General features: G+C 31.5%; 1 protein-coding gene across 2 annotated transcripts; it reads left to right on the top strand.

Moving 5' to 3' along the window:
* The first annotated feature begins 791 nt into the window (after nucleotides 1-791).
* On the top strand, nucleotides 792-15,040 carry l(2)k09913 (lethal (2) k09913). 2 transcript variants are annotated; one of them, XM_067273634.1, is made up of 3 exons: nucleotides 792-1,013; nucleotides 10,947-11,769; nucleotides 15,026-15,040. In XM_067273634.1, exons 1-2 carry the CDS (start codon nucleotides 936-938, stop codon nucleotides 11,757-11,759), a joined length of 891 nt encoding a protein of 296 aa, XP_067129735.1. In that variant the 5' UTR covers nucleotides 792-935; the 3' UTR covers nucleotides 11,760-11,769; nucleotides 15,026-15,040. The 2 variants fall into 2 exon arrangements, with proteins under 2 accessions (XP_067129735.1, XP_067129734.1); XM_067273633.1 differs by lacking the exon at nucleotides 15,026-15,040 and having other exon boundaries at nucleotides 10,947-11,962.
* Nucleotides 15,041-25,376: the final 10,336 nt, after the last annotated feature.

Raw genomic sequence — 25,376 nt, 5'->3', positions numbered from 1 at the left:
GATTCTGCTATGATGATAAGGACTTTTAGGCTGGCCGTCGTGACATTTATTGCAAGATCTTACGAAGGCATTGTTGCTTTTCGCTTTTAGAGATTACCGAACACGATCCTGATGACGGATGGCCGAGTGGTCAAGATGGCAGCCTACCGCTCTGGGGACCCGAGATCAAATCCGGAAGGAAAATCCCCGGAACGGACCACCCCCGAAAAATCCCCAGGAATTTTTCGGGGGTGGTCCATTCGGATATGTCGGTCCCCGTCCCTCACCACTCCGACCGAACCAATAATGGGCTTGCTAAAAGAGGCCATTTTAGTGCCCATAGGGCGGAAAGAATTTTAAAAAAAGACCCTGATGACGACCATACTGTACTCTAAAGACATACTGAGACGGCCGGATGGCCGAGCGGTAAAGGTGGCAGCCTACCGCTCTGGGGGACCCGGGATCGAATCCGACCGGGTCGAATAATCCCCAGGAATTTTTCGGGGGGTGGTCCGTTCGGATATGTCGGGCCCCGTCCCTCACCACCCGGTCGCCCCATTGTGGGCCTGGCCGAACCCATAATGGGCCTACTAAAAGAGGCCCTCTTAGTGCCCACAGGGCGGAAAGAGTAAAAAAAAAAAAAAAGACATACTGATTTATATATGAAAAAAATCTATAATTTGTCTACGAATTTTTTAATATTTTTATTTATCTCCTTTGATTGAAAGAAAAGAAAAAGAAATGACGTGAACCAACAAAATAATTTTCACAGCTAAAATAATTTTTTAAATTAAGAGGGCGCCTTGTCTGGCAACCTTGTGTTAGTAACTAGCCAATGAGGAAAAGAACTTATTTACGTTCAATATCAGCGAACGTAAACTATAAAAAGTAGTCAGTAGAAGTTTAGAATTTTTCCTTTGCTTTCTTTTTTTTCCTTCCGTAGAAGATTAGTAACGATGCTTCGTTCGATTTGGTCCAAACTAGCCCTAAGAGAGATGTTATTTGGTTCTAGAACCTTACCGTCTGCACCTAACGTAAGTAACTTAAGTATATGAGAAATAATGTCTAGTGATTTAAAGTTCAAGTGGCTTTCGTGTTTCATTTTCAAAAATGTATTTTAATTCATAAATATAATTCAAGCATAAATGAAAATGAATGCAAACTTTGTAACGATGTATATGAACCAGTTTGTTTATATCCACTTAAGATATATCTGATTAATAATTAGATTAATATTTTTACTATCGAGCATTATCCGCAACTAGCGATTAGACACTTCTGGTGAAATTGTATTTCATTACGGATGTAATTTTTGCGCTAAATATAAATTTTTAATAGAATTTTATTATTTCAAATACATTCTATTGTTAAGTTTATAATTTCCTGGAAGCTACAGTCGAGAGATTTAATCATGTCATATTCTCTGAAATTAAAAAAAAATTGATAACACTTTTTAAAAAAATTCGTATTAATTCAAAATAATTATTAAGGAGCTATTAGAAGTTAAAATTATTATTAACAAATATTTATATATTATAATATGAAAAAATAAATGTATTGATTTAGCTTGTTTTTAAGTAAATATAATGCATTATAAAATGATAAATTGTGGATTCATGTAGTTGTATGTGACATCAGATAGTGGTAGTTAATTTTTATACTCCATTAAAGCAGAATTTATGTTTCATTGGATGTCTTCAAATTAAATTTCTGCTTTTAATGAAATAAACATAATAGTACAGACCAAGTGCTTACTCAATACCTCTAACTTCCTCACCAAACTAAGTAATTTATCCAATCTCATGCTATCATGAAGCCTCCACCTTATCTTTTTTCGTGCTTTGCAGCTCGAAACAACGGTACTAGATCAAATGTCTGAATTCCAGAAATCCAGAATTACCAGAAAACAGGTTACTTTCTAAATTGACTAGTTTTGAATTTGGTAAGTTGCTTTAATTTGGTTTCTTTGGTGCCATGCAACACCTGTTCCAGTGTATGCTTGTGATTCTCTTTCAGTTAAGTTTTATTTTGAATTTATTTAAAATTTATAACTGTCTAAAAGACCAGATTAATAATGATCAAACAGACCCTACATCAGAAGTGTATTAATTTGTATCTGTTAAATACAGTTTCATTCTTTACTTTCCATTGTTTATTAATTAAGTGCTGTACAGGTGGCCCTCGACTTTCACACATAATTGGTTCTTGAAAGTGTGCGTGAATGTTGAATGTTCGAAAGTAGAGGGATGTAAAAAAAGATATGCATTAAAAACTGTGTTTTAAAGTATTTATTTATCAATATGTATACATAATGAAGTTAATGAGATGTGTTTAAGTGCCTTTGGGTGTTTTCTTTATAAACTTATGGTATTCAACTAACTCTTGATATCTCAATTTGTTGAACCAGCCATTACTTGCTTGAAACACCATGTTAGAATCTTCATTTAATCTAGACTTCCAATCTTTATGCAAACTAAGAGCCTTAGCTTGAATAATTGAAAAACTCAGAGGGATATTATTTTGATGTTGATCATCAATCCATGACGACAAAGATCTTTCCATTTCATCCATAATTATGCTGTATCTTTTGGAAACAATCTTTGAAGATATGTTTCCACAATTTTGAATGTATTCTTAATTTTACTCTTACTTTTTAAAACTGAACATATCGTAGATCTGTTTACATTGTACAAACATCCGATTGAAGAAAAAGATTCGCTGTTTTTAGAATGTTTAATTATTTCAATCTTTGTCTCGATCATGTGAAGTTTGAGTCCTTAATTAATTTCTGTTTGTCTGTATCAACACTGCAGTTTCTCCATTTCTTATTCATGTTTGTCAATTTATAATGACAAAATATTTAAACATAAACAAATAAATTGGCAAAACACACAACACACTCACTCACGTCCTAATGCAAGACTGAAATTGTTTTGACCTCTTGCTTTGAACAACACAGTAGTGATTAGGATTCCAAGAAGTCCACTATTGTAGGAAGTAATGTGTGTCCAAAAACGTAGAGTGAGCTACTGCACTTTGTAGTGTATGAGCGTTCTGCATGGAAGGAAATTTTTTCATTATTGACAAAAATATTTAAAAAGTTACAAATTGCCAGTTTAAAAACTCTAATGATTAAATACTAAAGTATTGACAACTGAAATGCAATGTGAGTGAAAAGTAGAGCATGTTTTTCTAGTAAAATTTCGTAACAAAAAAAAATCTGGTCTCTTATATAACCTAAATGCAGAATGTGAGATTTAAATGCAAATATTTAAAATTTTGTTTTCTTTAGCTTAAAATGTGTAATTTTACTAAATTCTATAAAAGTAATTTTTTTTAAATTACTCTTTCAGAATACACAATTACCCTTATTTTAAATAGTTTATTTCAATGATTGCATAAAGTTTTAATATATATCAAATTTTAAGATTATTTACTATGAATAAGGGAGGGATCATAATTAACATAAGAAAAATATAATGTATAAGTAATTAACTCAAGATACATTTTATGAATTGGTTTATTAGTAATGATTGAATGCAGTTATTACTTTATTTAAAACAAAATTTAAAATATATTTAATTATGATGTATCACTGCCATTATTATTAACTGTAATGAACTATGTATTTGCCAAATTCAATATTCATTTTGTAAATACTGTAAATAAACAATTTCAGTTTGAATGATTTTAGAGCAGTGTTTCTCAACCTGGGGATTGCAACCCCGTTGGGGGGGTCGCAAAACAATAATGAAATTATTTTATGAGAAAAAATCATTTATTATAAACTTATAAACATTTTACTAACAATAAGTAAACATGTAAAAAAAAAGAAATTAATGTGATGGTTGCATTTGTTTTTCATTTAAAATTTTCTCCGCTACATTAGAAACACACAAAAGCAAATTGTTTTTGAGTGATAAAAGACGATTCCTATATTTAGGTTTTAGCACAACTATAGACGAAAAACCCATTCAGAGATAAGAGGTGGCGAAAGTGATTAGTATTTTCAATGCTTCTATGACTAAATTTCCATATTTATGTCGATGAGCAAGCCAAAACATATTTAAATCTTCAGATGTATATTGCAGTTGTAGTGTTTTGTCGGCAGACATTTCGGTGAGCTGGTCGTGAATCTCAGCTGGTAACTTAGTAGCAGCAACAACATTTTCACTAAACGGATTCAGTACCCATCTCTTCTAGAAATCATTTTTATCTTCCAGGAAATACTTTGTCAACTGAATTTTTAGCTTGTGCAAATGCATCTTTATGCAATCCAAACTATGGTGAATAATAGTGTCTTGTTCATTCAAATTTTTCTCAATATAATCCGAAGTGAGTGGAAACATATCCAAATTTTTGTTTTGAAGACAAATAATCTAGATATCAAGCTTCTTAATGAATGCAAGAACTTTGTCATTAATAAAATGTTTTATCACGTCCTCATAAATTCACATTCAAGTCATTTAAATGTGAAAATACATCAGATAAGTAAGCCAACAGCAACATACTCATTATTCTGTAAAAACAATGAGAATGGCATTTGTTTATCCTGGAAAAATATTATTAATTCATCTCACAATTCCAATACCCAGGTTCACACTTTTTTTCACGATAGCCATCTAACTTCTGTATGGAAAATAAGTGATTTTTTTTTTATTTTTGCCCATTTCATCGCATAGTTTAGCAGACAGCCTGTTCTGTAATGGTCAGCTTTTAATAAAATGAACCAACTTTACAGCTTCACAAAGAATTTGAGATTTTCTGGCATGTTTTTTGTGACAAGAGCATGTCTGTGAAGGAAGCAGTGCATCCATCCACCCTTGGTATAAAACGATCTCTTAATATTTTCATTAATCCACTGTTCTTTCCTGTTATCGCCTTTGCACCATCACTACATACTACAATACATTTTGTCCAATCTATGTTAGTATACTTTCTTGTAGCTTCATAAAAAAACATCAAAAAGACATTGTCCTGTTGCATGATCCGGTACTGTTTTGCAAAACAACATATTTTCTTTGATTGATGTGTCCCTATTGCATTCATACCTCACAAAACATAAGAACTGAGACATGTTTGCTTCATCTGTTGATTCATCAAATTGAATACTAAAAAATTCACTTGAACCCATTTGCTGAATTATCTGATTGCGAACATCGGCAGCCATGTCATCAATTTGCCTTGATATTGTGTCGTTAGAAAGCGGAATGTTTTTCAATTTTTTTGCTTCTTCCACACCTATTAAAACACTGACCATATCAATTGCAGCAGGCAATATGAGGTTTTTGGTGATTGTATGGGGTTTCGGACATCTTAGCTACTCTTAATGCTACGAGATAAGATGCTTGAAGTACACTTTTATCAGTATGGCTTAACTTACAAATAGAAGTTTGTTGATTTCTCAAGATATGTAATTTTCTTTCGAAAAATTCCAAGGGTTTGTTTTTATGAGCTGGATGTTTAGTTTCCAAGTGTCAAACTAATTTTGATGGCTTCATGCTTTCATCGGAGAGAACTTGAGAGCAAACAATGCACTGTTGCTTTCCATCCAATGAGGTGAAACCATAATTTAAATAACTGTCATTGTACAACCTTGTCTTTTTACCAACCGATTCACTGGATGTAATGGCTCACTTCATTTTTACACAAATTTATCCATTTCGCATTAGAAATTTAAAGAAAAAATTCAGTTTTACAGTCAACTGCACACTAAAATAAAAGCACCAGATGCACGCTTCGCATTCGAAACTTAACTGAAGTGGTGCAATCGCCTGCGCCTCTTTTATACTAGTGACAGCACAACTTGTTCAAACGCATCCATATGCATGTTCAAACATGCTCACAGCGAGTATTATAGAAGATCAAATTACAAAGAGCACATACACATCAAATTGGAACTTGTAAATTGCTCATGTATGTACACATCATACATGCATGTTCATACCTGTTGCTATAAACGCAGCGACACAGAATAATAGGAATAGTTGTATTACATTTTTTATACTGTCTGTATTTTCTTAATGTATAAAATTTGTGCAATGTGATTATATAATATTTAAAAAAAATTTACATTTATAATTACAGTTAAAATTCAATTAGTAATAGTAAGGCTTACTGTTATTATTCCTTTGGGTGGGGGATTGCAAAATATTAATTTTATTTATATTTACTATTTGGGGAATCGTGGAGCTAAGAAGGTTGAGAATCACTGTTTTAGAGGATTATTATTGCATAAAAAATGAAAAGGATGTGTATGACATTAGACTCACTTCAATCATTAACTGGTGTGAATTATGATTAACTCTTGAATATCAAACATTTTCATAACCCCCTTCTGGGTTCTTCCTTGGGCTTCTTTCAATTCTAAACCAGCCAGATCTTCTAAAACAGACATGAATATAAAATTTGAATGTAATCAAATGATGAGACGAAGATTTTGATCAACATGACCTTACGCGCATGCATTCCTGTAATTTGTCTATTTTTTTTATACCTGTTTGGGACTATCAAAATTTAGTGACAAAATCGATATAATTTGTACCAACACAAACATTAAAAAGTATTTTTGTTTTAAAGTTTTATACTGCAGTCACACGTGTTGTCCATATATCACACCAAATATAACTATATAATATCTTTAAATTTTATAATGAAGTTAAAAATGTCATTCTGATACATTACTGTACAAAAGTGAAGCAAAATACATACATACTGTACAACATTTTCAAGTAAATCTAAATAACTTTCTCTCATTTGATTACCATCTAGGAAAATGGGGCCAAGTAGTCGATCTCCAAAGATTCCGGCCCACACATTTAGCTTTTGTGAAGTTTGGCTATGAACTTTATGAAATATGCTTGGGTTATTATCTGACCAATATCGACAATTGTGTGATTAACCGTTGAGTTTAAAAAAACGTGCACTCATTGGAAAAACAAATGTTAAAAAGATAATCCACTTCAACTCTTAACTTTTCTGTCATAATTTCACAAAATTGCTGTAGCTAATCAAAATCATCTTCATTTAATTGGCGAACTAATTTAATTTTGTATGGATGAAACTTGTGAGCTTTGAGGATCTGGCAAATAGATGTTCTGCTAATGCTAGTCACAGCCTCTAGCTTCCTTGTACTTAAAGTTGAGTCTGCAGGAATTTGCCCCAAAATCCCAATCTCTGTCGCTTCATTTCTTACTGGACGTTCACGTCCGAGTCGTGTGTTTTGTTAGCCACAGAACTCGTTAACTGAAACTTTGAACCAACTCCAGAACGTATTTTGTGTTACAATGTTTGTTTTGATAGCGCTGATTAAATAAATTTGCAGTAAGATGAGCATTCTTGCCATTTCTGAAATGAAGAGTTACTATTTCCACCCTTTCAGCAGTTGTGTAAACCATAACAATTACGTTGTACAAAATTCACAATAAACAAATAATAATCTTAAATTCTAATTGAATCACTAAGTGGTCAAGCTTAATGTGAACACTACAAAAAAGAACATCTGCAAACAGATAACACATTATCAGCCTTAATTTTATGATCAATTTTTTTTTCCTTTCATATGCTGTCTAGCTTAAAAGGTTTTTTTTCCATGTTTGTTAATAGTTTGTGTTACTTTTTTCTGAAATAAATGTTTGTTTAGTTAATAAAAAATAAATGAGTTTTTAAAATTTTTTGTTGTCTGTTGTATTCAGAATCGCAAAAACGTTATTGCAAAAGATGTCCCCCTTGAGAATAAAATTGACCTCTTCAAGCGATTTGCTTGAACAAACACGATAACTCTGCTGTTTCGTTTTCGTTGGCCCACCCTGTATACAGGGTGTGGTGTAAAGAGTGGATAATCCATTACTTGCGGATAGGGGACATCATGACTGTTCAGAAAATTAAACATTGTGTTTAGTAAGTGTCAGAGTTTTTGAGTTATTGGACATTTTCTATTTTTTGGAAAATGGACTCCCTTGTTCACATTTTTCAATGTCATGGTCACAAATCAAGGATTTTTCCCAGTCTGTTTTTTGAATACTTGTCTTTGATACATGTTCTATCAAATGTAAACTGCCATTTTTACTGTCATAGACTTGGTTTTTTTTAGAACAAAAAATAATTCAAAATTTTCATTTTTTTAAAATTTCTTTTGTTTTGTTAATAGGCAAATTATTAGTTAGTTTGTCACACAGGTTACAAACTAACTAACTTTTTATATACACCAAAAAAAACAAAACAAAAAAATTAAATTTTTGTTCAATGGATCAAAATTTTTTGATCCATTGAACAAAAATTTTGAATTATTTTTTGTTCTAAAAAAAAAAACCCAAGTCTATGACACTAAAATGGCAGTTTACATTTGATAGAACATGTGTAGTGATAGGTCACTATTTTATTATTAGTTTACATTTCTTTTTTGTTTGTGTATATATATATAATGGAAGATTATATATATATATATATATATATTCTTCCATTTTTTTCATGTAGCTATTCGAAGTATTGCCATGCTGGTAAGTTGTTTTGTGATACCATATCCCCCTTTGATGGGTGCTTTTAAGCGGAAGGAGGATTGGTTGACTCTGTACCACGTGGTTGTAGCTATAGCCCCTTGGATGGCGGACATTATAAATTGAGATGCTACATGCTACGAGGCACCTGTTTTCTGCTTCTTAGCTGGTTGGACCACCACCTGGACAGGAGATTTGTTTGGACTCCCGATAAAGAAGTGAGGATTATGTTCATCATAGAGAGAGGGACAATCAGACGACAAGGAAATTTATAAAAAAAGGGAATCGACTTACATTTGCACGGAAGGTCAGATCTTGGTCTAGGTTTTCTTGCCAAGGGAAGGTGATTGTAAAGTTGAATCTATAACAACCATTAGTTCATTGTGAAGAAGGTAAGGATTATAATTCCTTTCCTTTTATATGAACTACATGTAATGTGGATAGAAAGGCCACTTGGGGAGCAACATTGTGGAATATTTGACAGTCACCTACAAACATGTATTGTTTAGATTATATGATTTGTACTGTACATACATACCTGTATATATGTGTGTAGATTATATGATTTGTACTGTACATACATACCTGTATATATGTGTGTAGATTATATGACTTGTACATACCTGTATATATATGTGTAGATATTTATGGATTTTAATTAGTAGGTTTATTCTGATATAATTGTCGGTTACATATGTTATTGGACATCATCGGTATATTGCATTGTTGTAAGACTGGCTAACTATAGTTGTTATAACAGTACCATTGTGTATTAATGGTCCTAAGTAATATAAAGGATGATAGATATTGACCAGTTTCCAAGGTGTGTTTATTTGTAAGATCCTTTACACTCCTGCCTTATTTTAACATCGGGACAATTCATTGCTCCTTGTCACTACACATGTATCCAAGACTAGTATTCAAAAAACGGACTGGGAAAAATCCTTGATTTGTGACTGTGACATTGAAAAATGTGAACGAGAGAGTCCATTTTCCAAAAAAAAATAGAAAATGTTCAATAACTCAAACTATGACACTTTTACTAAACACAATGTTTAATTTTCTGAACAGTCATGATGTCCCCTATCTGCAGGTAATGGATTATCCACTCTTTATGCCACACCCTGTATATATAATGGTCTTCCAATCAAACATGTGTATTGCTATGTGTTAACTTCTTAACTTTTGAATTCTTCCTTGGTTATTCTTCAAACATTTTATTTTTAGAATAACTTATACTTGAAGGTCTTAGGAGTAGACATTTGTAGAACTTTTAAATTGTGTTGCTGGACTGATTTGAGGCTAAGATATATGTTTCATACATTGTCCAGTTCAGTTGAGAGAAGAATTTTGTACGTATAGATTTTAGCCAATGTCAAAAACCAATGCACATAATTCTGTTAACTGTTTATTTAAACAACAAAATCAATAGTTCTTTTATCAATGAGACTAGTTTGTATTTGATTTTATTTTAGAAACATCTGTCTATAAAACTTACTGCATTAATTTATGCTTAAGCTATTAATTCTTCAAAATATTTTTTAATATTAGTGTATTAATAATAATAATTGTTCTGTAAAACTACTTCAGCATCATCATTATACATTTCTACAGATTTTTTTCAAAATTTTTGTGTATGAAACTTTGATACAGTGGAACTTCGCTTAACAAGCATAATTCATTCCAGAATCTTACTCGTAATGCAAAACACTTGTTAAGTGAAACAATTTTTCCCATATAAATTAATGTAAAAATATGATGATTTGCTCCATGCTGAAAAAAAATACTCAAATACTTTATGTATAGTGTTTATTCAAAGAAAATTATACAATATACACTGTTAATGAGTGAATCATCATTATTTCTTCTAGCGTGAATGAACCAACCTGAAATAAGAATTCGATTTGCAGAAAGCAAAAATAAATCAAAATTTAATTTGGAATTGGTCATTAAATTTAATACAAGATGGCAGCATAACTGCCTACCTCTAGTCAAATTATTTAATTTCCAACATTTAATTATAGCCTATACATAGCCCAAGGATTTGGCATATCGTTTGGTGTGTTTATTATATAACAGGCTATGGTTGTTGATGTTTATATGTAATATGTGTTGAACCCAAGTTTGGAAAAATGTGTGATCACAAGCGACACTAAGATGCTAGCAGAACGAGTGCTAAACACAGATTGATGGAACATGCACACAATCTGGGACTTCCCCTCTTCTCGTCACTCATTAAGCGAGTAATTTTTTTTACAATTTGTTTTGCTTGTTATATGAATTACTTGTTATCAGAGGTGCTCATTAACTGAGGTTCCACTGTATTATGAAAAAACTTTTGAATGTACAGTTTAAAAGTTTTTTATTAATCTGTTTTATACATTTTAACAGCAATATAATGAATACAGAATAGCTTATTAACAGAATAATAAATAAGTTTTTATTAATTTTTTAAAATATTTTTCTTTACAGACAACAGTTCCATTTGTTCCATTACATACACAGATATTGGACAGAAGTTTGGCTCTTAAAACAAGTAAGGCTCCAACTGATGAAAGCAAAACAAAGACAAATCGATTAGCTATTCTGTTTGCTTGGATGTTAGCTAAAGGTCGTCATATTGACAATTATAGTAATTTATATCTTCAACAGGGATTTGATGTACTTACTGTCAACATTTTGCCCCAAGAGCTAATATTTCCAACTACGGGATCACAGGTAGTAGCACAAAAAGTGCTTGACTATCTAGAATCCCATCCAGAATATGATAAAGTAATTGTCCATGCTTTTTCTGTTGGAGCATACTTGTTTGGAGAATGTATGGAAAAAATGAAAAATGGTGGAGAAAAGTATGTTCCAATCATGAAAAAGTTTTCTGGAATAGTATGTGACAGTGCTGTTGATTATTATGGCATTCCAGAAGGATTAGCTAAAGCTGTATTCAAAAATCCTGTTGCCATTGCTACCATGGAACATTCTCTCAGATTATATATGCGATTGTTTTATCAAATTGCGACTAAACATTATATTAAATCATCTGAAGCTTTTCATGAAAATTTTTTAACTTGCCCTGCACTGTTTGTAGCTTCCGAAGCTGATCCTGTAGGTTCTATAAAAGCACAAGAAAGTGTTGTTCAAAGCTGGATACGTAGGGGAATTGATGTTCGTACCAAATATTTTGAGAAATCTTTACATGTAGGTCATATGCCTAAATATCCTGAAGAATACACTGCAGTAGTTTATGATTTATTAAAGAGAGCAGGACTTTATGGAAATCAAGTTTAAAAAAATTAGTGTATGTAATCTTTACATTTTTACTCCTCTGTATACTGTATATTGAATGAATAATTACTACTATTTTAGTTATCTTATTATATCAGTTACTTTATCATTAATAAACGATCAAAGTACAAAAGTCGAATATTGAACTTCAAGAGAAGATATTGTGAACAATTCATCACATTCTATTTTTAGTTGGAAAATATTTAAAATTTTGAAACTTTTTAAAATTTAAACAATTAGAAAGTTTTCCTTTTATTTGTTACTTTAAAAAATAAAATTATTTTTATGTTTTGAATTGTTTTCAATCAAGTCTTTTAAGCACAGTCTGAAATATATCTATATCTATATATATATAAGATATCTATAAGATATAGATGCTGATAAGAGTGTCTATATATATATATATATATCTTTATAAATTCAAGAAAGAATTTTGTATTTTCCTTTGTCTCATAAAATTATCATTAAATACATATTTTGATTTATTAAAGTAATGTGTATTGTGTTATAAATAAGAATTTGAATACAGCATGAATTTTTCTTCTGTTTATGAAAACAAAAATTTGTTACTGTCATTTGATTTCCTTTTAAAAAGTATTTTAATTATTTTTAACAGTTTTTAATTTGTTAAAATTTTGGATTTAATTATTTAGAAATTTAGGGATAATTATTCTAGATATTTAGTCTACAAGAAATTATAAAATAAACATTTATCAGTTTAAATACTGATAGTTCAATTTACTAACAAAAATTAATTGGTGGTAAATTAATTCAAAAATTAACATTAATATTAAATTTCATACAAGAAGGTGGCTCAACCTTGTTCAAATTCTATAGCATATATGGTATTAATCAGCCAAGTTCTAGTCTTATAGTTAATCCATCATTTAATTATAAGTTACTCTTATGAGTAATATAAAAGTGATATTGGCAAATAAAGCCTTATGATGATAGCAAATTTTGTAATAACAAATGACATTAAATTTAATTTAAGGTCATTGATTGCTATAAAAAATTACTTTTTAAATTTAATGAATACAGTATTGACTACAGTATGTCAAGTGTTTTTATAAATTCAGAAATGCTACAGCAAGTACAAGTACATTTTAATTGGAGGATAATATCAGTTCTAGTAAAACAAAATAGTTGAAATTCATTTTGCATGCTAAAAAAATTGGGTTTATTTAATAACTGATATTCTGTTATCTAGAATTTGCAGCAAACTATAATTGCTGATCTTTATGGAAAAATAAATTGTCCTTTAAAGAATTTCTATGCATGTATATAATTTAGTAATATATATATATATATACTAATAGATGAAAATTATTATGGATAGTACAGTATTTGAAATTTAATCTTTTCAAATAGCACTTGCAAAATAGGATCTATTTGTACTTTTGGCAAATGAATTAAATGCTTTCTAAATGTTTAAGGAAGTATTTTAAAGAATTTGAAGATTACAAAATAACTGACCTTGGCATAAATTTAAAATTCAATTTGAATTACACAAATGTATAAATTAATAAGGGGTTGTCCATAAAAATTCCACACTGGGAGGGAGGTGGTTACAAGTTGGAAAAGTCAGGGAGGGAAGGGGTTGGAGGGTAGTGGATGGCTGTTTGTTTCATTAAATTTTATACAGTTTATGCATTTTATTATCCTGTATTTATTTCAGAATTTCTGTTTTGTTTCTGCTTATGATATCTATCATTCATAGTGATACAGGTTTTAAGGGCGGTCAAATTTTGTTGGACATCCAAAGAGGGGAGGGGTTACGGAAACTTGGACAAACTGGGACAAGAGGGGGATGGGGAGTAAAAATGTCAAGAAAAATGTGGATGTAATTTATGGATAGCCCTAATTATTTCAAGTTTTTTTTAATGCTGAAACTGGGAATTTATTTTCTGTGACGTTGAGGATAGTTGAAATTATTTCATTTACAATCAAAACATTAAAGTTGCATTTATTATTTTGCTTTACTATTGTCAAAATATTCAGTTAAATTTCTGTATTTTTAATTGTTCATTTGAACCATTTGAAATAAAATTTTTAATATTTTGATTATATTTCAAGTTCTAAAAATCAAAAATTTTTAATATATTCTAATTAATTTTATCAATAAATATAAATATTTGTTGAAATTTTGTGTTTTGAAAGATTATATATGTAATTAAAATACAAATTGATTGAAATATATAAAAAAATATATATTACTTGTACTTCAATGTTGTTTGTTTTTTAAAAAAAAGGAAAAATATATTTTTTTGAAGTGCTCAATCTCTTACGACTTTTTTGTGTGTTTTGTAGTAGTATAGTTTGCTTTAATTTTAAAAAATTGCATTTATATGTTTAAAATTGTTTTTTAAACATTGACAGTTATGATAATTTATAATAATGTATTTATTATAATGGATTTTAAATTAAATGTATGATTATTAAATGCATAAAAGTAGTTTTAACAAAGAAAAAGTAGCCATATAATATATATATATAGTTATATGCAAATAAGCTATTCTCAAAATTGATAAGGAAAAAAAAAAATTAATGTTTTTGTATTTGAATTTTGAAAAATCAGTTTAGATAATTTGCAATATATTTTGTAAAATCAATTTATAATTATAAATTAGGAATAACACAGAATTAAAAATGGTGGTCTGTTTGAGCAAACTGTCTTCAAATTATTAAATATAAATTAGGACTTAATTAACAAGTGTTTTGGTTTTGGCCCTAAATGTAATTGATATCGTTTATATATTGTAAAATTCACATATAAAAATAATAAAAAGACAATTTTTATTAGTTTTGTAGTAGTAAACGTGATATATTACATGAAAACATTTCAGAATATTCATTTTCTCTATAAAAGTTAGTATTAGATTTACATTATGAAATCTGCACAAATCAAAATCTGTGTTGGAATTTTTACTCTAAAAATAATTTACTGAGGCAATATCCAGACCAATATTACACCTTAGTTGTTGAGGTAGCAGCTGTTGTTTGCAAAACGAAGAATGGAAAGATAAGACCAAACGATATACATATTACCTGAGATATGAAAGCTGCTGGAGGAGCAACACTCAAGATTTTAAGAAAACAAAATACTCTCAACCTAGGAAATCAGCATCAGTTCCAATATGAAAGGGCAAATACGATAGCAATCTTGATACTATAGATTAATATGCCTGTGTTATGTTACATTAAAATTCTTTGAGCTAGTACTTGATATATGGATCTGTTACAGCAATTATTTATTTTTATTTTTACAGATAAGCAGAGAAGTCCTGAAGGACAATTTTTATCTACCCCGAATTAACAAATAAAATTAAAAATTGTATAATGCATTTTTACAGTTTAATTTAACAAGAAAAATAAACAATTATCAAAATTCTGTAAATTTCAAGAAATATGTTTAAAAAAAAGGAGGTGCCTTTGGAATAAACGAAAAAATGGAGTGAACACAAGATAGATGTATGTTTTTCGAAGGAATATGTAAACAGTAGCCTATTGTAAATAAAATCATTAAAAATTTTAGAGATCGAAATATTCCATACGCTCAAAAGGCGAAGGAAAACATAGTCTAATCCTTGCAAAGTTAGAATTCTGAGTATATGAAAAATTGCATGATTTCTTAAAAGATAAGTACATTTTTTCAAGAGCACTAGCAATTTTATCCAAAAGGGAAGACCGTAAACCAAATGAATAATCAATCAATGCAAGACTGAAAATTAGTGAAAATAAAATAGTTCAATGCACTTTTAGATGAGATTAGTTTACAAAATCGTCATATAATCCACGTCTAACTGCCAGATATTTATTTTATTGATATGATTTTTAAAAGTTTAGTTTTAAACATTATCGGATCGTTGAATTACATATAATATAATAGTAGTAGTCAATGGAAAAAGTAGGTAAAGGAAGATCGCGAATTAAAGCAAAACACAAAACCACAGTTTTATGTATTTTAATCCTGAGATTAGCAGAATCAAATAGATTTTTTAGCAATTCAGACTAGGATCTTTGGATCAGAACATATCAATTTAATGTCGGCATAAGCTACAACGTGAGATTTAAGATGGCGAAAAATATTGTTAATATATATTGGGAAAAAAGCTACTGCGAATAGATTCTTATTGAATACCACAAAAAGGACTAAAGTCGAGAAATTCAAATCGCCAATTTTCATTTTACTTTTAGCAAAAAGTAATTATTGAGCCATGAATGAATCTCTGGGTCGATATCATAGTCGTGGAGCAAGTCAAGAAGAATATTTGGTAAAATGTTAGCAGTGCCTTTGATTCCATCAATATATATAACATAACAGGTTTTTGCTTATTCTCGAAGTTATTAATGAATGATATAACTTTGCAGTAAGTTTATAAGTTTGTATTAGATTTGTAGTTGTGGAATGATGGCGAATACCAAAATGCTGAAAAAGGCAAAGCTTACTCGTCAACGGAGAATAAATTCTATGATACAGATTTCAAATATTACGCATTCACCTATCATATTAAAGACGAAAAGTTTTTTTTTTATATTTTTTAGGAATTCGACTAATCGAAGAAAGACATTGATTTGGAACAAAGCTTGATTGAGCAAAACGAGAGAATTACTGCTAAAATGGGTTTCAATGATTTGAAGAAAACTGGGAATTTGATCAGCACTAAATGTAGAAGTGTTAAGTAAATTAATAGCTCGAGAAAGCTCAGAAAACGAAAAGGATATTGAATATGAGCGTGAAAAGAAGGTAAGCGATTTGAAATCAGCGTTGGGAAGAGTTTTGACCGTTTTTTTTTGTTTGTTTAAAATCTAAGTACTTTTTTTTTTTTTAATTTTAACGCTCTGCCCTGTGGGCACTAAGAGGGCCTCTTTTTAGCAAGCCCATTATGGCATGGGCTCGGTTAAGCCCACGATGAGGCGGCCGGGTAGTGAGGAACGGGGCTCTGAAAATTCCTGGGGATTTTTCGACCTGTCTATATTCGATCCCGGCTCTCCTGTAGTGGTATGCTGCTACTTTGACTGTCAAACTTTAACTACGGGATATAGGCTATATCGTACACCTGATTATCCTGGATAGAGTGAATGCTTGCAAGTCTCTCTGACTTGCAAGCATTTTTATTTGAAAACTTAGGAATGAAACTTCAGGTGGTCTTAGGATTAGAGGCGAATTAATCAATTACTATATTAAAGTAGTATAAAAAAAGACAAAGAACAGTACAATAATTTTTTGAGCAACTGTGCAAGCGGCCGGATGGCCGAACGGTCAAGGTGGCAGCTTACCGCTTTGGGGGACTTCTGAGGACCCGAGGTCGAATCCGGATGGGTCAAAAAATCCCCAAGAAGTGGTCTGTTTGGGCCCGACTTCACCACTCCGCTTCACCATTGTGGACTTGGCCAAACCCATAATGGGCTTGCAAAAAGAGACCGTCTTAGTGCCCACAGGGCGGAAAGAGTTCAAAAAATAATACAGTAGAGCGTCGATAAGTGGAATGGCCGGAAAGTGGAACGATTTTCAGTCGGACTGTGTCGTGCTGAATCGAATGTTTTTGATACTAAATTTACTTCTAAAGTATAATTTTCATGTTTTTTATATTCTTTAATATATTTATTTTGTTTGTACAAAATGCAAAAATAATTTTTAACGATACGATAGCCTCGATGATGATTATAAAAATTTTCGTTAGGCTTAAAATCGACGAAAATTCAACACGAAGCGACACGCAACGGAGAAAAATTCAACAGGAAGCGATACGCAACGGAGAAAAATTTGAACATCGGACAGGTTAATGTATTTTTTCGTACAAAGTCGGAAACTGGAACAAATCATTAACTGGAAGGACCCCAGTCCCCAATTGGTTCCACTTTTCGACGCTCTACTGTAATTCGATGTAAATAAAGATCCCTTGGATTACCAGATCTCTCCCATTTACTCCATTGTTTTCGGACTAGATTTTGTAACTTTTTTTAGATGACTAGAAAACCATTTATGCGGAGACATCGATTTTACGTGTTGTTATAAAATTCTCAATAGCTCATGTTAAAATAATTTAATTAAGATTAGTACAAGCATCATGTGACAAACTGGTAGACCAATGACCAATCCAAAGAACATAAATATCTGTCAGCTAATTTTTGGTTGAAATGAGATCAGATTGGAACTTTAACAAATCGTTTAGTTTTATAGCGTTAGGACGGATAGACATTATAAACAAATGGTTGCGTGTTCAGAGAGATATCCATTAGTAAGGGAGGCGGACAATCAATAATTGTAAGAAACAGGGCTGTGGAGTCGGAGTCGTCAAAAATCCTTCTGCTTCGACTCCTTTTTACTTTCCCAACTTATATATACAAAACGGAAAAGTATTGGAATCGTGTCAAATTTGACCCTCCAAGTTTTTTGCAAATTACACGTTTGGAGACCTGAACCCAAAAAATGTCAAATAAAGGGAAAATTCGCGCGCATGTTGGTGTCTAATTCGTTTAATTTTTTTATTCATTGTTCTGAGATATTAAACAATATCTCAGAATGGGTAAAGTTTAAGAAACAAAATTTGACACAATAGCTTGTGTATAAAGGGGCACTAATGCTATTAAATTTTGGTTCTTTAAGGACGACAGGGTGGAGACATAGAAAGGGTCATGTGTCATACTTCCAGTGTGGTCGGTCTTCCAGTGTGGTGTGTTTAGCCTAAAACCATTCTGTTTTTCCCTATAACTGGAGGGTTTTAGGATAGGACAACAGAAGCTAAAGAAATAATGCGATTGATGCTAAGTATGATACATGGGTGTTCACTGTACAGTGATACCTCGGTTTTCGTCGATAATCCGTCCGAAAACAATTGGAGAAATCCAAAACCGAGGTATTACTGTATATTATACCTGAGTAGGATTTCACTTTTCTCAACCTTCATGCCATTGAGCCATTGGCGCACTCCATATTAATACCTCTGGTAAAGCCTAAAAACCTAAGAATTTTAATTATTAAAATTTTTAAAAGCAATGAATCTGCGTCATAGAATCGTTCGTCTTATTTTTTTATATTCGAGCCTGAGCTCGAGCTCGGAGTGTTTTCTCAATTTAGGGTAATCTAGGGTAAAACGAAGGATTACAAGAACTACTTCTTTCTACCTCCAAAAATGATAATCAACAAAACTAGAACAACATAGATGATGGAAAGCAGCTAAACGAAGTTGCGAAAGCACAAAATGAAAAAAAATGTTGAAGTCATAGAAGTATTAGAGAAGAAAGATGATGAGGAAATCATACAAGAATTGACAAACAAAGATGTTATTTTAGAAAAAGCTGAAAATTTAAATTTAAGAAAAATTTGTGTTATTTGTGAAAATAAAACCTCAGGAGCTCACAAGTGTTCACAGTGTCATGAATATGTTCACGTTATCTGCGGAGAAAGCAATGAGAATGAGGTATTTGGTGCAAATGTTACGTGCAAGTTCTGTTTAAGAAAGAAAAGCATCAATGCTGAGAGAGAATATGCCAAATCCGGCTTAGAGAAACAGGCACATAAAATGATTTCATTATCCAACTCAAAATTTTCTGCAGTTGAAATTGGTTCGAATGTTTTAGTTAGGGTGCCTGATGTTGATAGGGGACGTGCAGCTCCCAGAAATGTTTTAGCTGTTGTTATGAGAATTAATCCATCAGGTCTTTATCAGTTAGGAAACATGGAAGGTCTTTTTAATCGACTTTACGCTCATAACGAATTTACAATTTCTGAGAATAACTTTATTAACATTCAGAATGTACCCTCAACTTCATTAACACTTCGCTCAGCATCCACGTTAACAACTGGAAGTAAGCAAGGATTTGTAATGTGTCACTGTAAAAGATACTGTATTGATAAAAAAATGCAAATGTCGCTCAAAGAACAAAATGCAACTCGAAATGCCACGGTAATAGTTCCTGTAAAAATAAATAACTCTGAAACATTCTTGATTCACATAAAAAAGACTGAGTTATTAATAAAAGTTCTTGACAAAGTAATTATTTTTAGTAAATTAGTTGTTAGAATACGTTGACATATCGAGCACACTGCAGATTTTCACAAATGAATACGTGTTGTTGGAAAGTAACCAAGTAACCTAACCTAACCAGAATGACGGCCGGATGGCCGAGCGGTAAAGGTGGCAGCCTACCGCTCTGGGGGACCCGGGATCGAATCCGAACGGGTCGAATAATCCCCAGGAATTTTTCGGGGGGTGGTCCGTTCGGATATGTCGGGCCCCGTCCCTCACCACCCGGTCGCCCCATTGTGGGCCTGGCCGAACCCATAATGGGCCTACTAAAAGAGACCCTCTTAGTGCCCACAGGGCGGAAAGAGTTAAAAAAAAAACCTAACCAGAATGCGTAGTGGTCAAATATTATGAAAACCACGACGCGAATTTCGCTTCGTGGCCGTTTTGAAACGACCACAATGCGTTGTGGTTGTTTTTTTCGCTCAATGAGCGATTTCGGTCTTTGAGCCTAACATATATAAATATTTTTTTTAGTGAAAATAAAATCTGAACACACACATTATCTACAATGAATCAGGACTCAAAGAAAAAATTCTATTTATGAATATTTCGCCATATGTGAGAACAAATTATTTTTTGTATGTCATGCGAAGGATGATGATGATGATGATAGTGAAATCTATGGCCAAAAGCTTTCTGCTTACTCGGGAAAAGAATTAAGGCTCCAAGTAGAGTGTCAAACATAAAACGTCATATATAACCCCACCATCCTATTTGCTAAGATTATCACCGATAAAGATAACAGCAGAAGTAAGAAAAGTGACGACCGTAGTTATTTTGACCAGAGGTTATAGACGACAGTAATAAAGTTACTGTGTCTATGACCTCCTGAAAAATTTAAGAGCTGCATTAGTGAAATGGTTTTTAAAAATTTTGTCTCCACTTTTTTCCTCCAGTTCAGCTTTCATTAGACTGAATGAATAAATGGCCGATAAACTTGGGGTATCATTGGAAAGAAGCAATGTTCGGAATCTAGTACTGGAGGATGTTAACAAAGAGAAAACTATACTGAAGAATCTCTTCCACGGAAAATTCGTTTTTCTGAAAATAGATGCCTGTACACGCCAACGAGTAAATTACTTAGTCATTGATGTTCAATTTATAGTTAATCGAAAGGATGTCGTCATACGCACATTGGCAATAAAAGATAGTAAATCCCAAACTTACAAGCAACAGCATAAAAAAAACTATGTGCTGGATGTTTTGGGTGATTTCAATATTAAAATAGAACAAATTGTAGCAATTGTGACAGACAACGCTAATAATATGCTGAATACTGTTGAAAAAATAAATTCTATGGAGACAATACATGATATTGATAAATCGGATGATAGCAGTATTAACAATTCTTTAGATGAGTTTGAAGATGCTGCTTTTAGCTTTTTTAAGATCTATCGTATGCGGTGTGCAGCTCATACATTGCAATTGGCAATTCGTGATGCCTTGAAAGAAGAACATGCAAGAAGTACAGTAGTGAACCGAAAATCGGAATCAATTGGAGACTGGGGTTGTTCAGATTAGGGATTTGTTCCGATTACGGTTTATGTACGAAAAAATATATTAACCTGTCCAATGTGCAAATTTTTCTCCGTTGCGTGTCGCTTCGTGTTGAATTTTCATCGATTTTAAGCATAACGAAAATTTTTATAATAATAATCGAGGCTGTCGTATCGTTAAAAATAATTTCTGCATTTTGTACAAACAAAATAAATATATTGAAGAATATAAAATCATGAAAATTATACTTTAGAAGTAAATTTAGTATCAAAAACTTTCGATTCAGCACGACACAGTCCGACTGAAAATCGTGCCGATTACCGGCGATTCCAATTATCGGGGTTCCGATTTACGAGTCTCTATTGTATTATGGAAAATGTATGAAACGTTGTAGTAGCCGCTAGAACGCCAAAAATAAATGAAATAATTAAGCAAAGAACTGGAAAAAGGGCGATTTTAGATCAAGCAACTAGATGTAGTAAGTACTTGATGATTGAGCGATTTCTTGAACTGAAATCTATTTTCAAGGACATGGTCAATCCGAACGTGACGATAACTGAAGCTTAATGGAAGGAAGTAAAGGAACTTAAAAAAGTTTCAAGCAGTAGACTTGACTCCTAGTTTGTTTTATAAGGAGTGGAAGGGTCATATTTTCCTTCACTCTAAAAGTGACAGTAACATAGCCAATAAAATCAAAAACGCGATGGTGTTCAGAGAAAATCATCTACTAAACAATGACATTCTGTTACTGGCATCTATGTTGACCCCGTGGTTCGATTCTTACTAACAGAGGAACAGGAAAATAGAGCTAAGAATGCTTCAATTAGTCATACAAATAAAATCAGAACAGGCGATAGCTGACGACACTACTCAAATATTAACACATGAATTATCATCTTCATCCAAGACTTCCAATAAGAATTTGAAAAATATCTCGACGAGAAAGACAAAATAAAACTTCCTCGGTTAAGTTCTAATATGAGCACAGACAAGAAAGGAAATCTTAGAAAATTTAAAAATGATTTTTACAATGCACTGGAAAAAGTAAATCACATAGAACGTTCTTCAAATTTGGATGTTAAAACGGCGATATTGCACTATCCAGACATTATCCAAGATACAGCATCGACCGTCACAGAATTGCCACCAACCCAAGTTTCAGTACAGCGTTTATTTTCCGCTCTTAAAATTATTAAATCTGATTCAAGAGCTTCCATGAATTCTGACTTAATAAAAACGATTTTTTAAAGAAGTAAGTCAGTTATAACAGAGATGAAAAAATAATAAATTAATCAACATGGCAAAATAAGCAACGTTTTTCTTTACCAATCGAAATGTTATATTTCTCATTCTTGACTTAGTTTAATGTATGTGCTTACTTATATATTACCTAATTTACTCGTATACTTTATATACAACATTTTTATTAAACTAATTCGTTTGTGTACGAATGTATTTACTGTTTTTATTTATACATGCTTACCAAATATTATTCCATCATCAAACAAGTCGATAAATATGAATTTATATATTAAGTAGATGTGTCAAATTTTAATGTATAATTATTTTTTTAAAATTATTTTATTTTGTATTTTTAAAAAAGTAATCACAATCGTCGTCATTATTACTTTTCCGGCTGTTATACAGTATAGGCCTATGACAAAGGAAAAGAATGACGATCAGTCAAAAAATGATTTCTCCAGACTTTTACTCTTTTGGACTCGGGAAACCTTGAAACGTAGAGAAGTGCAAAAACATCCGGGATTTTTTCTGTATGTAGAATGTGTGTGGCGGCACGATTGAGATTAACCACTTTGGAGCTTGGATTTTTTAAAAAATCCAACTGAAAAAACTTATTAATATAGGCTTTATTGTTTATATTAATAAGAGTTCCTTGTGTAATATTTCCATTCCCGAAATGTATTTCCATTTTTATTAATGGAAATGCATTTCGGGTCTTAATGACTCCTCTTCAATCCTTATTTTTTGTACAGATATTAGCTGATTATTAAATACAAATTGAAATTAAAAATTGGGCAATTGACTGAATAAAATTTGTTTAAAAAAGGTTGTTGTGTAAGATAAATTGAGGTAGATACTCTGTAAATGAATAAAAATTACGAAAGAAATTACCTATAAAGAAAGGTCGTCTCCGTAATTTTTGTAATTTTCGATGGACTACTGATGGTGTGCAACGACGAAAAGGCAACGACAAAGGTTTTATCTTTGTGAATGCTGCTTTTTTTACATTTATTAAAAAAATTACGAGTTGAATAAGGTTTAAAACAAGATGGGGATGGGGTTTAGGATCCAAACCCTCATCCCTTATCTGGTTATAATACACTGTACTGTATTATTATTATTATTATTTTTTAATCAATTTATGTTGATCTCACGCAGTGTAATTTGTACAATTTTATAATGATTTTAAGAGCTTCTAATTTCAACTTTTTTGAAGAAAAGTTTTAAAATCTAATTTTACTCCTATTTATCAGTTCTATTTTAAAATTTATTTAATATTTTAAATTTTGTTTTAAACCTTATCCAAGTCGTAATTTTTACCCATTTACAGAGTATCTACTTCAATTTATCTTATACAGCAGCCTTTTTAAAACAAATTTTATCCGGTTAATTGCTCAATGTTTAATTTCAATTTGTATTTAATAATCAGCTAATATCTATACAAAAATAAGAATTGAAGAGGGATCATTAAGACCCGACATTCATTTTCATTAATAAAGCCCATGTCAATAAGAGTTCCTTGTGTGATGAGTTACTGAAAAAAAGCCAAAAACTCTAGGTATTTTAAAAACTCCACAGAAACCAGTAACGAAACGATTAATTAACTTTGAAGTTTAATAACTCCTGTATTAAACCACCTGACTCCGATTCAAAAACCACAAAAGTTATTACGCTTCAAACAGGGTGAACAAAATGGTGCCCCAAGCACACAGTCCATCCATCCATACATACATACATACAGGAAAAAAAAAAATCTTGAATCTTTTGCATATCTCGACATTTCAAAGTGTCCTGACTCCAAAAATGTAAAGATTTGGGGGAAGTCAATTTTGACAGATCGCTACACTTTCTCTCTGTTATATATAACAGCCGAAAAAGTAAAAATTATCGAATACACATTTATATATTGACTGCCATTAGTTAGAGGAGTCTTTTAGCTTTGGAATAAAAAAGTTTCTACGTTCATTTCTTGACGTCTTGTCAGCAAATAATTATGTAAGCACATTGTAGCTTTTATAACATTATCGATGTTTCCTTCGCTTAATTCAAGTGGTCTTCGATATATTCTCCATCTACTATTTAAAATTCCAAACGAATTTTCAATCATTCGCCTAGTTCGCCTAAAAGTAAAAATTTAATTTGGAAAGAAAAAAATTTTTACTTTATCGTGGGTAAGGACACATCAGATATGTTGTCAATGGAAATGCTTCATTACCAACAAAAAAGTAAGGAAGTTCAACATCTCTTGATGGTCTTCTAGGTTCTGGTAAATGAAACCTATTTTGGCATTGACCTTGGCTTAATCTCGATCCAGAAAAAATTCTTCCATCACTTTCTCTATCAAAGCTTCTGATGTCTACGAACATAAAACGATAGTGCGCACCACAAGCTGCTAACGAAACTTTACTGAAGCTATTTTTATAATTAAAGTTTAAGCTTTCTGTATTAAATGGACATTCTATAATATCGTGTTTCCCATCACTTGCACTGAAGCAATGGGAAAATTGCCATTTTTGTTCGAAACCAGATGAAATATTTATCCATTCTTCTCGTGATGTGAGAAAATGCACAAAATTTTTAGATAATTCTTCCCAAATACATATACAAGTTTCTTTTTGCAATTTACTCAACTCTTGATCTTCCCATTCGAAAGGAATAGAAAACGCTTCGAAAAGTTTCTCCTGATGTTAAAATCATATTAAATACTCTATCATGTAAACAAACAATATATAAAAATGATAAATATAAATTCGATTATTAAAACCAATGGGATCGGTGGTAATATTAACACACTAAAAATAAAAAATTTTTAGTTAAAAAACAAGTAAAAATTATACTCTTTCCATTT

The sequence above is a fragment of the Centruroides vittatus genome, unplaced genomic scaffold (genome assembly GCF_030686945.1).
Source record: "Centruroides vittatus isolate TY-2023 unplaced genomic scaffold, ASM3068694v2 contig_484, whole genome shotgun sequence".
Classification (NCBI taxonomy): Eukaryota; Metazoa; Arthropoda; class Arachnida; order Scorpiones; family Buthidae; genus Centruroides; species Centruroides vittatus.
This window is presented reverse-complemented; position numbering and strand designations above follow the sequence as displayed.